This window comes from Conger conger, chromosome 1 (assembly GCF_963514075.1).
Source record: "Conger conger chromosome 1, fConCon1.1, whole genome shotgun sequence".
NCBI lineage: Eukaryota > Metazoa > Chordata > Actinopteri > Anguilliformes > Congridae > Conger > Conger conger.
Genome location: NC_083760.1, coordinates 51,272,249 through 51,288,407, shown reverse-complemented (window position 1 = coordinate 51,288,407; position 16,159 = coordinate 51,272,249). Strand labels below are relative to the sequence as shown.

General features: G+C 40.5%; 1 protein-coding gene across 3 annotated transcripts in view; it reads left to right on the top strand.

Moving 5' to 3' along the window:
• The first annotated feature begins 1,156 nt into the window (after positions 1–1,156).
• Positions 1,157–16,159, top strand: part of si:dkey-122a22.2 (uncharacterized) — a 35,563-nt gene continuing 20,560 nt past the window's right edge. For 2 of the 3 annotated variants that reach the window (XM_061216050.1, XM_061216048.1), the window contains exons 1-7: positions 1,157–1,371; positions 1,537–1,693; positions 2,450–2,521; positions 2,776–2,852; positions 4,196–4,296; positions 8,043–8,159; positions 9,008–9,082. In XM_061216050.1, coding sequence (XP_061072034.1) covers positions 1,306–1,371; positions 1,537–1,693; positions 2,450–2,521; positions 2,776–2,852; positions 4,196–4,296; positions 8,043–8,159; positions 9,008–9,082 — 665 coding nt within the window. In that variant the 5' untranslated portion in view covers positions 1,157–1,305. The remainder of the gene's footprint in view (positions 1,372–1,536; positions 1,694–2,449; positions 2,522–2,775; positions 2,853–4,195; positions 4,297–8,042; positions 8,160–9,007; positions 9,083–16,159) is intronic. The other variant, XM_061216049.1, reaches the window with a different exon arrangement.

The following is a 16,159-nucleotide window of genomic DNA, read 5'->3' as shown; positions in this document are numbered from 1 at the left end:
CCATACTCTCCAGCGTTATTTTCTGATTGATTTCTGTTACGACCTGTTTTGTCTTAGACTTCCACCTCTTGCCTTACCCTTCTGTTTTGACCTGTAGCTTCTTGACTGTTTGCTGGCTATTGACCTTCACCTGTATACTCTGCCTACAAGTTAATAAAGACTTTGAACAAACTTCCGTGGTCTCGCGACTGGGTCTAATTGTTCTGGAAGCTGACACATTCCTGCAAAGAGAAGCGATGCCAGTCTCACAAACCGATCAATACTGGTAATTCTCTCACCTATGTCTCTCATCACTTCTTGACTCAAAGCCAACAATAAATAATGTCATGGTTCACACACAGTCTATGACCCTGAACACATAATCAGTGTATTGCAATTCCCTATAGCAGTTCGTTTTGGTTAATTTATCTCTTCCATCTATCTGATGTAACCAGTGAAATGACACTTGCCAACGGAAATGCATCAATTCTTCACGCAGGTTATTGCAGACTGTTTTAGGTGCTGCTGCATAATGCCGCTCAGTATATCAGTTTGCATATTTTAAAATGAATTTCCACCAGTATCTAATTCAGCTCACATAATTAACCAAAAGGTTGTTGAACTCATACTTATTGTTAGACTAATAAACTCATATTTATGTTGCTAAAATATGTAACATATGGGCAGTGGGCATGTGTACATGTTTTATCCTGGGGGGCCATCATAAAAAAGAAGCCATTTGATGCTGAAGATTTTCCTGCTTCAAAAAGAAAGGTAGATTTTGTAGACTTAAAAGAATACACCAACATTTTGGGAAATATACTTTCTTCCGACTTACCCACATGTTAGCTTAGCATAAAGACTTGAAGCCTATAGGAGTCTTTAGCCTACCTCCTTCAAAGTGAATAAATACAACTTACAGCAATTTTGAATGTGTCTTATTTACACGAGGTATCAATTGTATATGAAATACACGTGCAAGAAAAAAAATTGTAAAAACGAGAGACGTTGTTAGAAGGTAGGAACTATAAGCGCTGAACACACATGTATCCTTCCTGAACGCACATGTAGGCCTGTCTAGCTTTACCTTCAGAAGTTGTAGCTTGCACGTGGTACAGACTCAACAGACGAAACGCTTTTTTGAAAAGCGGTTAAAGATTTTGTCATATATCGGCCACTGTACAGAACAGGGAAATTGAAGCATGAATCATTTCTGTTCACAACACTGTATTTGGTCCATTCATTCAACGTTTTACTGTAATTTCTAGCTTGCGTCAGATAAAATCCGTAGGTTTGGTTGGATTGAAAGTACATTTGTTTTAAAACATGCTTCGCAAAAGGACAGCAGCTTCAGATGACAGTGTAAGAAGCCCAAAAGTTGATAAAAACAAGGTAGGGTATAGCTACCTCTGTTATTTAACTCGCCACTTGCGTGACTTTAATCAGCAGGTATAAAGTAGCGAAAATACCAGCAATGTCAGCTGATTACATTCCGCATGGTGCGGAATTAGTACGTCACTCAAATTACTAACAAAACGCTGTTTTCCTTTTGAACAGGCACCGAGCACTGATGAAGGTGCTGGCGGTGAGAATAACAAGGGAATATGGTCCACCTTTACTTCCGTAGGAAAAGTTTTGCTCCTCATCATATTCGTCCCCCCCTTTCTGAATTATGCATCATTACAGCGAGAGGGACAAATGCTTCAGCCTAAAGGTAATGCAAATGTTTTCAAAGTAATGCAGGCTTTAGCAATTGTGTACATTTAGGAATATAATTCTATTCCCAAACAGTTTACACTGTTTTTTTGCATTGAAAAAGCTATTTAACATCTAATCCCTTGAAACAATTCGGTGTGCTGTAGCAATTCAGTTTCTTTATAAGTTCCCTGGTAATCAAACTTTACACTCTTGAGAAAAGGTGCCTCATCAATGTAATCGACCACAGCTGTTGATACATTACTGTATGACTAAAGGTAATATGTAAGAAGCATAATTCTTGGGTAAGATTAACTGAATATGTGGCTAAATACGTTTTCCTAAAAACACTTTGCTTTGATTTCAGGATTTCGGCGCTTGTTATGCATAGGCTGACACTAGTAGCCATTCCAGATTTAGCAAGAATTATATGCTTTTACACTACATTTTACAGACACTCTTGTCACATCATCCTTAAACAACTTGCACTCTGGCATTAGTATCCATTTATAAAGCTGGATATGTACTTCAGGTTTAGTGCCATCCTCGGCGCTACAATGGCAGTGTCTTATCAAACCCCTGCAACTTCAGGTTACAAACCCAGTTCCTGATGCTAAATATAAAGGTTTAACCACCACCAATTCAGAACCAATGAGGCTTAATTGCAAAACCATTTTCCTGATAATAACTACTTGCAAGTAGGCTACTTATAAGTAAGTTTGAGAGGCATAATATGTGAAGACAGCGATTATTAACTGTGTTCTTTCTCCTGCAGGGGCTCTATCAGTAGATATTGGTCTAGGTCAGAAGATAATCCTAATGTGCAAAGGAAAGGGGCAACCTGTTGGTAAAACAATATTTTATTTTATATTTTTTCTATCGGAACACAGTAATGTTATAACACAGATATTTCTTTGTACTCGATTTATCGATAGTAAGAGAGAAATACCTGTTTAGCAGTCAAATAAACTGAGGCTCACAGTTGGCTTTTCAAGTTTGTGGCCTACATATTTGTTGTTTACAAAACTGTACAATATTTCAATATGGGTTATGCTTGTATTGCATTGGATCAACCATTTTGTACCTTTCATTCCTTGCTAGTAATGCTGGATTCTCCTACCGGTATGTCATCTGATGTTTGGTTCCACTTACAGGAAGAAATTTCACATGTAACAAAGGTGAGTGTCAGAACTTTGCTCATACATTTTCTGCCAGCTTTGGTTTACCTCTCATGACAAAAACTCCTTTATGTGAGTTCCAGAAGTTTACAGCTTTACAGCTATATAGGGATCTGAGCCCCAGATGGTTTGCTTGGCTGTATGTTTAAAACTCACAATCTTACAGTACTATGAGCCTGGAGAAAAGTATACCCAACTACAAGGATGTGATTTGCTGTTTCCCCTGAATTATGATCCAGTGCAAGTGTGGCTGCAATTAGAGGCAGAGTAATTAAAAAGAACTCAACCTAGCTAGCTGTGACTTCCAAGAACCAAACATATTGCAGGAAACAATTATTGCAGACAGCAACTTACCTTCCTGGATGCTTTTGAGGATACTATATGAAAGTGTCATATTTACTGGAAGATATCTGTAAATATGATTGGACATTTCAAAATAAAAAAACTTTGTGGAAAAAAAATAATGTAATAAACATTAGTGTTTGTCAAGCTTTGCATACAAACTTTTTAAAAGTTGTTTAAAGTCAAAGATGTTTCTGTCAAATAAACTTACTGTGTGGTGTGCTATCTAAATAATGAACTACTGTATGATTCACCAAACAGAAATCTTATGTGTTGCCAAGCCAACAATGTCACTTTGTGCTCTGGTAAACCTATCGATGGTCTTATTGATCTTGGAACTTAAAGGACTCTTGTAAATCAAATCAAGTTTATTTTACAGAAATGCATGTAACAGAAACTCCCAATTCTCATTTTATTACTCAATTATTTATCAAATGAATGATGTTGATTGACAAGTAAGGGGCTGGTTGTTATATGGTCTCATGGAAAAGTCTTGAGAGCTATCTCACAAGTGAGGCACAGTGCTGTGTAAAATCTGTCCCTACCTGGAGGCTCCTTGTAACCTCAGACTCATCCCATTTTATCAGCCAAGATCGAGTCTTCCCACAAGGAATTGTTTAAAGTCGATTAGTGACTTTACTTTACTGGTATACTTTCGAAGCCCATGACGATTCAGCATTGACTGTTCAGAAATATACTGTAGCTGACAAGTGTGATCTCTGAAATAAATTTATTCCAGACTTTTTTATTTATTATTGCCATTATTTTAGCAGAATATACTGGGGGACAGTATCTGCTACCCAGTAGTTGCATTTTAAACAGTTGTTACTACTAAACTGGCTAGATGGATGTATTTTATCCATAGCTACATGCGTTTTGACCAGCATTTTACTTCAGCTCAAACTAAAAATCCTTAGGGCCAGGTGGGGAACTGTGAATACATGGGTGGCCACAGTTCAGAGCTTTGACATTGTGTCTCTATATTTCTGTCCTGCTCCCAGGTATGCACATACGACAGGGTCGGCCTTGGATTCAGTAAACGGGCCATTCAGAACGAAACCACTGGAATGGAGAAAGTCTGGGGACCGTCAACAACCGGAAGGTAAAAATCAGGGTTAATCTTTGCATTAAGGCGTAATTACAGGTTAAAAAGGATCTTGTAATCATTAGGATGTGATGATGTGATTGATGGATAGAAATGCGCACTGGGAGCACTTGTACATTAAGCAGAAAGCCTAATGAATGAGCATTACATGATTACTTTTGAGGAGTTGGGGTCGGGGGATTTCATACAGTTTCATGTTACACGCTGCCATTCGGTTTGTTTCCGTCTTCTCAAGAAATATAATTTTAAATATAAATTAAATATAGAGATTTAGACAACAACAAAATATATTTAAGATTAATTTTAATGATTATGTGCTTCAGAATGAACAAACTAGAAGTAAGTAGTAACTCATTTTGACTCACTTCTTTGGAGCTGGACTCTTTTCTCTCATCTTCAATACCTAGTAGCTACCTCATCTTACATTGTCCCAGTGAAAACTAGCTATCACTTTCTGCATTGCCACATGATAAAAAAGACATTTCCATGCATATCAGCATCTTTGCATATCAGCAAAGAAGACCATACTATGGATACAAATGCAAATGAAGCTGCCTTTTGCAATACATACTGTACAAGTTTGACATGCTCAGAGGCTATTGTGTGAATAGCCAAGAAGCTAATATGTTTGTCAAACTGGAGGTTTATGAAGTCCATGCATATGCAAATTGAATATTGAGTTATTATCATTTCTTGTGCCATATGGAGAACCTGTGTAGGACCATAATAATGTACTGCACTGTTTAATTCTCTGATTGGTTGCACAAGACGGAAGCAAGGGTGGGTAACACTCTCAAATATTTAAATGCTTTGTCTCAATGTACCTACTGTGAATAATCCAGTTTGAATGTGAATGCAAGCTTGCGTTACACCTCAGACTGTTCCCCAATTGCTTGGAGTATACACAAATTTACAGACCTTGTTTGCTGAAAAAGCAGTTGAGCTGTGATTAAAACGTTTGATATGACATCATTCACTCGAGAGCAGCCTTTTGGAGCACATCCCATGCTAATTGCATCATTGGATTGCTGTGTCAGTTAAACGAGTGCAACATTCCAAAGCCTATATCCAGACCTATAATTTAGCCCGCAAAATGGTGTTCAGTGTAATGAATTTGACATTTGAATATTCTGATGTCCCCAAGATTAAATATGCAAAATAGTAAAAACCCCCTTTTGCCCTGTATTTGCCCTATGTATGAAGCGACCCTTCTTTGTAAATAATGGCTCAATCCAGAGACATCTGCATTTGTTCACACATTCAGGCAAGATAATCACTATATATGAATTATCTTATCACTTGGGTTGCTAGAGTTGCTTTTTGAATATTAATAACACTGCAAATGTGTGCAGCGTTATTAAGCAGATGAATGCAGACTACAGTAATTCATTTGTCATGTCATGGTAACATAGTTGGAAAATCTAATATTCTGTCTCATCTACGTGCAGGGAAATAACAAATGAACGTGGTACAAATTTCTGTTTATGGTTCAGTTTCAAAGGCAAAAGGTTCCATGTCCTGTTCTATCATTGATTCATTTTGCACATTTGGGAAATTGCTCATTCAAAAAGGCTAAAGTATTGCATGTGCTTTGATAAATTAAATAAATTGATAAATTCTTCTTCACCTTCACCTTCACCACTGAGGCAATTTCACTGAGCCTGGAGGGTATAACAGCTGCAAGAGTAAACCTGCACCCTGCTGTTTCTCAGCCCTCATACTGAGATACTACTCCCTCCTGCTGTCCCATATTAATATCCTGTACCACATATACTCACATACAGTATCCTCTTTATTTATTTTACCATTATTCTATCAGGTAGGCCCACTAAATAATTCGTTTTTGTTTCTAGGGAGGACCTGGGAAATCAAAATGCAAAGAACAGATTTGGTAGCCAGATTTAGAGAGCCAATATCTGAATTGAGTACCTCAAAGTTAATACCTGAAAAGGAGACTGCATATATAAACCTTAGAGGAATTGTCATCATTGTTTGTGCTGCTGCTCGCAGTTGCTGGTGACTTGATGATTGGGGGAGTACACAACTGCCTTTATACTGTACCTGTGCCCTGCCCTTATTGGGTTTAAGGTCAAGGGACGGTAGGGATGGATGGGTCAAAGGCCTATCATGACCTATCCGGTAATTGTATGGGTGCGGTCTCGGCTTATAATTTCGGGACTTCGGGTTGCAGCCATTGAGGTGGGCCTGCCAAGCTGGTTTTAACCAGTCCTTCAGTAAGGTTTTGGGGATGGTACGCAAACAAACAGGACAGTGTCTCTTCACTCCAGTCGAAGTTCCCCCACACGTGGCCCTTTTATACAACACCCCTACTCTTTCAGGTGGCATCAGGACCTCAGTAGAAAACTCCTTGAAGTAGATTCCCGAATAATTTTATACTCCCACAGCAAAGAAAACCTTTGTATCATCAATCAGTATTGCCTTGACATATAGCCTCCCGATGCCGACTAAAAGCCTGCTCTGGCCATTGCATTGATTTTCAATCACGGACAAATGTTTACGTCAGACACTCTCAGATTGCGAGTGTCCTCCTCTCGGCCTAGTCCTGCTGGCCTTTGTAATTCTACACTAATGTTTTTGTCTCTGACACGGCGATGCGTCATTGAACATTAAATTTGTCTGCGGGACGAGATATGCCGCACACAGCCGGTCAACAGCCTCGTTTACTCTGGCTGCAGGCCCGGCATGAGGCGGCCTCCTGAATTTTCATGCAAGTAATCAATTTCCCAGAATTCAATAACCAAACAAGCTGCCATTTTGATGACTGGCTTTGCCTGCCCCTGCAGCCAGACTGAAACCTCTTCATTTCTCCTCGAGCACAGCTTTGATTTATTAGCATTATAGGCACGGAGCAGGCAGATGGCCGACTGTGTGGAGCTGCGTTTTATTGGCCGCCGGGCTCTTCTGACACTTTTCTCCTTCTCGGAGCTGTCAGCACTGCTGTCGTCGCCTTCTCTTCGCGAGGCAAAGTGGTCGGGGCTTTGTTTATCCACGGGCGTGTGTGCCGCGGACGCTGGGCCTCATTTATCAAATGTCAGCCGAGCGAAATTAACCGGAAATCCTTTGGAAACTCATTCACGGAAATAATGTGGGATTCGTCAAAGTTTTCGGATGTCAGGGTTTTAGTAGGATCCGAACGGACTTCACAAGCCTCAGCCGTTCGTTTTGTGTGCGGAAATGAAACCGCAAGGTTGTAAAGCTTGTTTTGTGTATTTATTATTATATTATAGCCAAAATTGTCAAACATGGAGCCTATCTCTTGCAGTTTGACGATTGCTTCCGCTATTAGCAGCCCTACAATTAAGCATAATCAGTGTGCGGAGGGTAGTTCCCCAATTGATTTAATAAATAAAACACTGGTGCAATCCGGACTTTCCTTATCTCCCTGTGTCCAGCTCGTCTGTCCTCCTTGGGGTGTGTCACGGTGTTTGACAAAGTCCTGGTTTTACTCCCGTTGTCAGCATCCAAATTACTTGCCAAGTGGCAAGGACCTTTTGAGGTTACATGGCCTATAGGGCTGTAAACTATAAGGTTATTCGTTTGAATAGGGGAGGGGCACGTCAGATCTAACATCTCAATTTATTAAAATTGTGGTTGCCTTGCTAGCCACACCCGATGTCATGTCAGATGAGCTGCTAGCTGAAATTCCCAATCTGAACTCATGTAAGAAATGTGGTTTTAGATTAGTTGCTCCGAGATTTGTGAAGTGCAATTTTTTTCACCAGAATGGTAGATGACCTACATCGTCTCATCAAATCAGCTGAGATTGCCACGCCTCTCATCCTGGTGGGGTCCGAACTGGGCACGCTCAATGGGAGATTCTACAGCCACATTCACGATTCGTGAGTTAACTCTTTCATTACTCTTAATCTTGCTAGCCTGTGCAATGCACAATAATTAGGCAGCATCATATGTCACACTGGTAAAAAAATAATGGAAAAAATCTGACCGTTTCACACGCTTGTGCAGAAAGTTTCCATAATGGCAACAGAAATGTATTTGCTTTAATGTGATTGATGTAAAAATGCATTCCAATGGTGCTAATTGAAGCTAAGTAATTACAGCCTGTATTGTTCCCTGACTTCTGTAGGACAAACATCTTCCCTGATGACAATTATTTATTTCGTTTACTGGAAATGAATCCCTTGGGGAAATGGTTTTATGTTATTTTTACCAATCCAGTCAGGTCTTAGATTTTAGTGTGCCTTTGAGCCGCCCCCTGTGCTTTTTCCAGCGCCTTCTGCTGTAACTGAACAAATTTCCACTTAGCATTACAGATAATCCGCGACACATTGATTAAATCAGTACAGCAAGAATCGTCAAAAAGTCGACCGCCTTGCTCTGCACTTATCAAAGCTCGGGACATAAATTTTCTCAAACCCACCTTCAAGCCCCCCCCCCCCCCCCATACCCTCTGTAACACCATGATTAACACCACCGGTGGCCTCTCCCAGGGGTGAGAGATTTAAAGTTTCATCACTCGGATGTGCGGCGGTTCTGAAAGTAAATTAAGCCGTGGTGGACGGATGACGCCCGGAGAATGAAAATACTGCCTGCCGGTCAGTGTGGTCCATCCGTCTCCGGGGCGGATAGGTGGGCCCCGCGATACATCTCGCCCTCATTACCGCTGCGGCGGACCGGGGGGCCAGGGGGCCGGACGCTTCATCACCGGCCTGCCCTCTTTCCTCAGGGAGGTGTTGGACCTCGTGCTCATCGATCCCATCCCAGAGGACCTCTTTCAGGAGGATCAGTGGTGGCAGTACTGGTAAGTCTCTCCAGCTCCTTCATAGCATTACACTACATTACAGTTATTTAGCTGATGCTTTTATCCAAAGTGACTTGCAGTTGATTAGACTAAGCAGGGGCCAATCAGTTGGAGCAATTTGGGGTGAAGGGCCAGGCTCAAGGGCCCAACAGCTGCATTGATCTTATGGGGCTTGAACCAGCAAGCTTCCAGGTGCTAGTCAAGCACCTTAGCCACTAGACTTCACTGTGTTCATGCCAGAGATGCTACTCATTATTGCGGGTTGGTTAACATATTTTTGCACATAAATGGCAGTGTTTCTTGCAATATAAAAATGAATAGGAGTATAATTACTATTATAAAGCTTTTATGAACTTTAGTTATAGCATGTTTCTTTGGCCTGGTTTTTTCCGAACTTAAAGACAATGAGCTTGTATTCTTTTTTAAAGAGCGTGAGCCAGTCTCTGTTCTGTTGATTTTGGCCTTGATTTAAATGCACACCTTCAGTAGTACTGTACAATTCTGTGTTCTTAGTATATTTAATCAAACAAAATGAATTTGCTGAAAAACAAGGAAAATGGATGTTTGACACGGAAGCTTTATTTTAAAAAAGAAATATTTTTCTAATAATGTGGGGGACAATATTTCCGCTCATTTCAGATCTTCAGCACCTCTATATTTATTACCACCCCGCTGTTTCGATTTTGTCACTGTTTAGGAATGAATGGACTTAACACAAAATAAAAACAGGATGCAGTTGGAAATCTGAACTGACGGGAGCCAAAATGGTTCCTCTTGATCCATGCTTCCAGTACAGAGGAGGGGAGTAATGAAGTGTTCAAGCAGGGTGCAATCACAGCAGGGACGAATTAATCAGGCCTTTCATGTATATTCATAAAGCACAAAATGGGTCCAGAGCCACCACAGCCTTTGGCTCACACATTCCACTTATCGTGCCAGCCCATTTCTTCAGGCCTGGTGCAGGTCGAAGAAAACCAGACTTAGTCATAGGTAGATTATCCAGCAGGACAATGACGCCAAACCTACATCGAAATCCGCACAGAAGTGGTTAAGTAAAAACAGCAACCATGTTCTGCAATGCCCATCTCAGTATCCAGGCTTAAATCCCATGAAATACCTGTGGTCTGAACTGTCGAGGGAGGTATCCCAATGATATCAATAGTTCTGAAAGGTTCTGCATAGAGGAATGGTCAAAAATCCCTCCAAATATGTTCTCTAGCCTCATCACAGATTATAGGAAAAGACTCATGAGTGAGTCATGACTTTGCCAGAGGTGTTTGCAGAAAGTATTGAACCAGGGGTGCAAATGATTGTGTAACCTGTTTTTTGGGGAAATATATTTTTATTTGAAAAATGTAAGACTTTGGATGAGTCCATTAATTAATTGATAAACGACACTGCTTTATATATGTTGGAAAAATAGATTAATAGAAAACTATTATTTTTTTTAGTTTACAGCATATTTAATAAGGGCACCAATAATGATGGAGCCCGCTGTATTGTGTTTTCTTCCCCAAAATGGTGCCTGTACATGTGTATTTTTTATTACAACTTCTCGGGATTGTGAAAGCCTAACATTTGACAATGTTGTCATTACCAATCATTATAGACTTACCTGATGCTCAGATCCCATAATAGAAACATTTAAGTTATGTCCCCCTGTTATTGAAACATTTCAGTTTGAGACATTTTCTGTATTGGGATGCATGGCGTAGTACATCCGTGAACATTTGACACAGTTTGACACAGTCAGCTTCAAGTTCATCATAGGCCTTCTGATAAGATCATTTCATCGAGCATTGGGGAAGGCTTTTTGTAAAAAATAAATAGTCCAATTTCTAAAGCATGTTCAAGGCTGTGATACAGTGTTTCCTACACCAGGTGTGTCCAATCTTATCCACAAAGGGTTGGTGTTTTTTTTTGTCCAGCTCTATGACACCTGATTATTAGATTCGGGTGTGTTAGTACTGGGCTAAAACAAAAAACCTGTACCCACACTGGCCCTTTTTGGATAAGATTGGACACCTGTCCTTCAGCATATTTTCAATCCATGCTGAACCACAGATTGCAGAACTCATGATGCTCCTGGTCATTTATTTCACAGTGTAGAAGATTGTGTAAATGCTACATATGTTTTATTAGTTCAGAGAAAGGACTTTTGGTGTATTAAGGAAATGCATATGTCACCCTCCTTGTGACAGACACCCATTAGAGGGAGCAATTCTGGTTTTCACTGCAATGCTTTATTGCCATATAGAGAGAGCGCATTCTGCATCCACAAACAAACAAATTCACAAAAATCTCCCCGTTTTCCTCTGTGTGAATGTAATAACCTGAAACAGTCGAGATAAGTCGAAACGGAACAACTGACCAGCCACTTTACTTTCGTCTTGCCACTCTCACAAACAGACTCGCTCAGACATGCTTGCTCCCTGTCTCAGCCTCGTACCGAAGAGCACACCTTTTAGCAACTAGTAGGCGTGGCTCCCCGCTGGATCGAATTCCACAGCATATATGCTCATTGTTAGGAATAACAATTTTATTTCTCTTCAAAATTGCCCTTTCACAAAATCAATGATGCACACTGTAAATATGCTATAGTGAAACACATATGAAAGTCCCTGGTTCATGCCTTGTGTATTCAAATATTTGTGCCTTTCCCATTTTTGCTTTTGCTGTTGGGCAGAAATATTATTTTCATTTTTCTTTTTGCAGCATATCAACATATTTGCAATAGAAGAAAGCGGGTTGACTATTTATGATCGTGGAATTGGTTGTCGGAGATAATGTGGGACCAATGGGAAGCTTTGCACTACCTGCAGTCGGTTATAGAGACCTTATCTGCCTGATACAAGGGGCCCTGGATTTGCACTTCAAAGCTGTTCTCATTAAGCATGGTTCTCTCCAGAATTAGTTCTGTTATATCCTACAAAATGAATTGCTCACATCCCCTGGGAATATTTTACATCAACTTGAAAGTGGGGGAAAGATGGAACAACTCTCCTACAGGGATTTCCCAGAAACATCAACACAATTCCTATTCATGTTGTAGCACACAAGACCGTAACTGTCGATGATGCTGGTAAATTCTGCATAGGAAATACAATCAGTGAGCACTTTATTAGGTATTTATTCTTTTTTAATGTATTACTTATTTGGTTATCAGCTACAGTGAACACCATAATTCATTGGACAGTGACAAATGTTTTGTTATATTGGCTATGTACTCTAGCACTTGGTTTGAAAGGATAGTGACAACGAGGTTGAAGTGCAGACTGAGGGTACTTAATTTGAGGGTATTTTTATCCGTTTAGAAATTCTAGAACCTTTTGTACATAGTCCCCCCCCCCCCATCAAAAAATATTGGACAGTTTCACATAATGTAGAATAAATGAATAATTTTGAATATTTCATATCCTTTGCATGCAATGACTGCTTGAAGTCTGCAATGCATAGACATCATCAGACACTGGGTATCTTCCCTGGTGATGCTCTGCCAGGCCTGTACAGCAGCCGTCTTCAGTTCCTGCTTGTTCCGGTCTTCAGTCTCTTCTTCAGCATGTAAAAAACATACTTCATTAGATTGACTCGGCCAGTCAAGGATTTTCCACTTTTGGGACGTCAAAAACCCCTTAGTTGCTCTAGCAGTATGTTTTGAGCCATTGTCTTGTTGCATGGTGAAGTGCCGTCCATTAAGTTTGGAGGCATTTGGTTTCAACTGAGCAGACTTCAGAATTTATTGTTCTACTACATCATATCGATGAAGATATGAGCCTGTTCCCCTGCCATACAGGCCCAAGCCATAACACTCCCTCCACCATGTTTCACGGATGAGGGGGTATGCTTTGTACCGTGGCATTTTGTTCCCCCACACGTTCCTCTTTCCATCACTCTGGTACATGTTAATATTTGTCATATCTATTCCACAAGACTATGTTCCAGAACTCTTGGGGCTCTTTTCGGTGCTTCTTAGCAAACCGTAATCAAACTGTAATTAGAAGGTTTATCAGTGGTTTTTATCTTGGAGTGTTTATAGTCCTGCTGATGTAGTCTTCTACATATGGTAGACTTCATCACCTGCATCCAGGAGAGTGTTTTTTTTATCTGTTGGGCTGTTGTCAGGGTTTTCTTCACCATAAAGAGCATTCTCTGTTCATCCACTACAGTGGTCTTCCACAGTGTACTGGGCCTTTTCACATAATTGAGTTCACCAGTTGTTTTTTTCTTATTAATAATGAACCAAACTGTTGACTTGAGCATGCCCAGGGTTTTTTTCTTTTTTCAATGTTTATGATTGATTTTAATTTCTAAGCCAGCTTAATTTGCATCGACATTGCTGTCATACTCATATTGTCACACTGCAACAACAATCTCCAAAGTACATAGCAAAGTCTAGAATCAAGACTAGACATCAATGATGTTCCATTCAAAAAAGTGGATTTTGGTAAGCCTAAGCTCTGCCATATGTCTCTTGACTATTTTTTCAGTCACATAATAGCTTCCTTTACTTCCATTGGCACAACTCTGGTCCTCATGTTGACAAATGCCAATTACAGTCTCAAAAGTCAATCAAAAGCCTAGAGTCAAGACTAGATAATGAAAGCACGCTTATACCTGGGAAGCAATTGAACACACCTGACTATTACCTTTTGTCCCAAACATTATGGTGCTCTAAAATGGGGGGACTAGAAAGTTTTACAAGTTTTACAAAATATATAAAAATGCCATTTCATAAAGGCTTCACTTTAACTGCATGTGAATAGTTTTATTACAAATCTAAAGTTGTGGAGTACAGAGCCAAATCAAGAAAAAATGTATTTTCCCCAAACATTATGGAGCTTACTGCCTTTACTATAAGCTAAAAATTTAACCTGCAAGAAAAAAAAACAAAAAAAAACAAATGTACTCCCTTCAGCACATGCTGCTGGATAAGCTAAACACCTAAGAAGGTTCCAGGCCTGCTGGGCTGCGCTGTGTAGCTTAAGCATCCATCACCAATTCTCAAGTAGTATTAGTATTCAGGTTAGAGCGCAGCACAGCATGCTGACATTAAGGGCATCGCTGACACGCCAAAATGTGTCACTCTGGGACGGGATGACCAATTGCTGACAATTCCATACTCCATAATGTGGGCTGAATTAATTCCAACCTGTGATTTTTTTATTTTTTTTATTTGTAGCCCACCATGAATCAAATGGTTTGCCTATGGCTCGCCATTTTTCATTGTCTTCTGGCCGCTCTCCTCGAGTCACCTCTCCTGAGTCATTGATACATATATTAGGATCTCTCCGACATGTCTTCCATCCCGAAAGGGCTCACGCGATGAGCGTTTTCATTAGAGGAGATGAAAATGTCTGCTTTCTCGCTAAAATACTGCTGAACGCCGTGAAGTGCTCTGATTTAATAGGAAGGTCCCGGCGCACATTTAATAAGCGCTGATTGATTGTTACATCCCCCGAAATGGGGATCAGCCCTTTGTCGAAGCTGATGAGAACGCAGTCATCCGTCTGGAGAAGTATTGTAGAAAATTCATACAACAATGGAGCACAATTAAAAGGGGGTTTTATTCCGGTTTTATTTGCCCACTTTCCAGGCCCTGTTACTCTTCATTAGAGCCGTCGAAGGAAAATGGAAGACGGTAGTGCAATATTGATTAGGCGTGGTCTTAACTCACTGAGCATGTTGTGACAAATTAATAAAAAGCCGGCTTTGCTTAGCGTTGGTTCCACAATTAATAAACGCCTCGGATACAGGATACTGCAACTTTCATATTGCTTTTTATACATGGATAGCAGCATGGGGCTGAAGACAGGGGAATGCATATGCGTTCATCAGTTCATCAGTCTTATATCTAAACCAAATACTTTATTTAAACCTTGATCAATTTGTGGAATTACAGGTGGATTAGAAAGCTACACCTAATGAAGGGAACCTCCAGCAGTGAGAGGGTTAAAGTCTGTTCATCTCAGAGCTGCCATTTCATTGTCTCTCATGGAAAGGGTGTTGGGGGTCTTTAAATAAGTTCTCTGTTTTGGAAGTGAATTACGTGGATGAAAGCTTAACGTCACCCGGTTCTCATGGGCCGACAGCAGCAGTGGGGGCTTGCAGCTTGATTGAGTTACAAGCCCAAACGAAGATGACACAGTCCTGGCACTTTCATCATCTTATCACTTATTGCTAAACGCACCGTAGCCGAAACCTCACGCTTGTGTGATGGAGTTTGTGTCAGGCACCAGAAACAGCAATAAAATCTGCTACACATTAATTTGAAGTGCTACACATTAACGTCAGCGCTTCTCCCAAGCCATTTCCGCACGCCTTTTTTTCTTGTAAATCTTGAAACGTCCGATATTGGCCAGATTACGTTGACTTGGTGACAACGGGCTAGGTATGGCCATAGTTACCACAGTGTATGCAGCATCACCCGGAACTCAGAGATATGTTTTTCTTTGAACTGTGAACTTTGAACTTTGGCATTTACTGTTCTGAAGGGTTGTGCTTGGCTTATAGTGTTATAGTGTGGAGCATTTTCAACTGCTGTGTGCTCATGCCACAGGTGTGCTGGTGTGGGTAACATAATGGGGATGTGAGAGCACGGTCCCAACAATGCCACATGGGGTCACAAGTCTTTAGTCCGATAAACACAATACATTCTTGTGCTTATTCAGCCATTCCTTTTTGTGTCACAGAAGTTTCCAGAAACGTCTAAAATCCCAGTTGGGTTGTTTTTCCTTTTGGAATATGTCCGTAGAGAAGCGTAGCGTGACAACCTGTTTGCAAGTGGTGCTATACGGAAAGAGAGATTAATTGGGGCTGCAAGCAGCGAAGCTACGTAGGCACGCAGTGTGTTTCTACTTTTTCTTCTTATGATTATTATTCACCGTCATCTTTTTCTTCTGGCTAGGATGTCTTTGGCAGCCCCTAGAAATGTATGATAAAAAGTTTTGAAATTTGGCGCACTGATTGAGCACAGTGCCATAATTTGTTTCACCAAGATTCATGTCTCCACCTCGAGCGCTCTAGTGCCACCAATGGATCAAAGTTGGAGGTACGTTTATGCATGTACGTTTTGAGCCA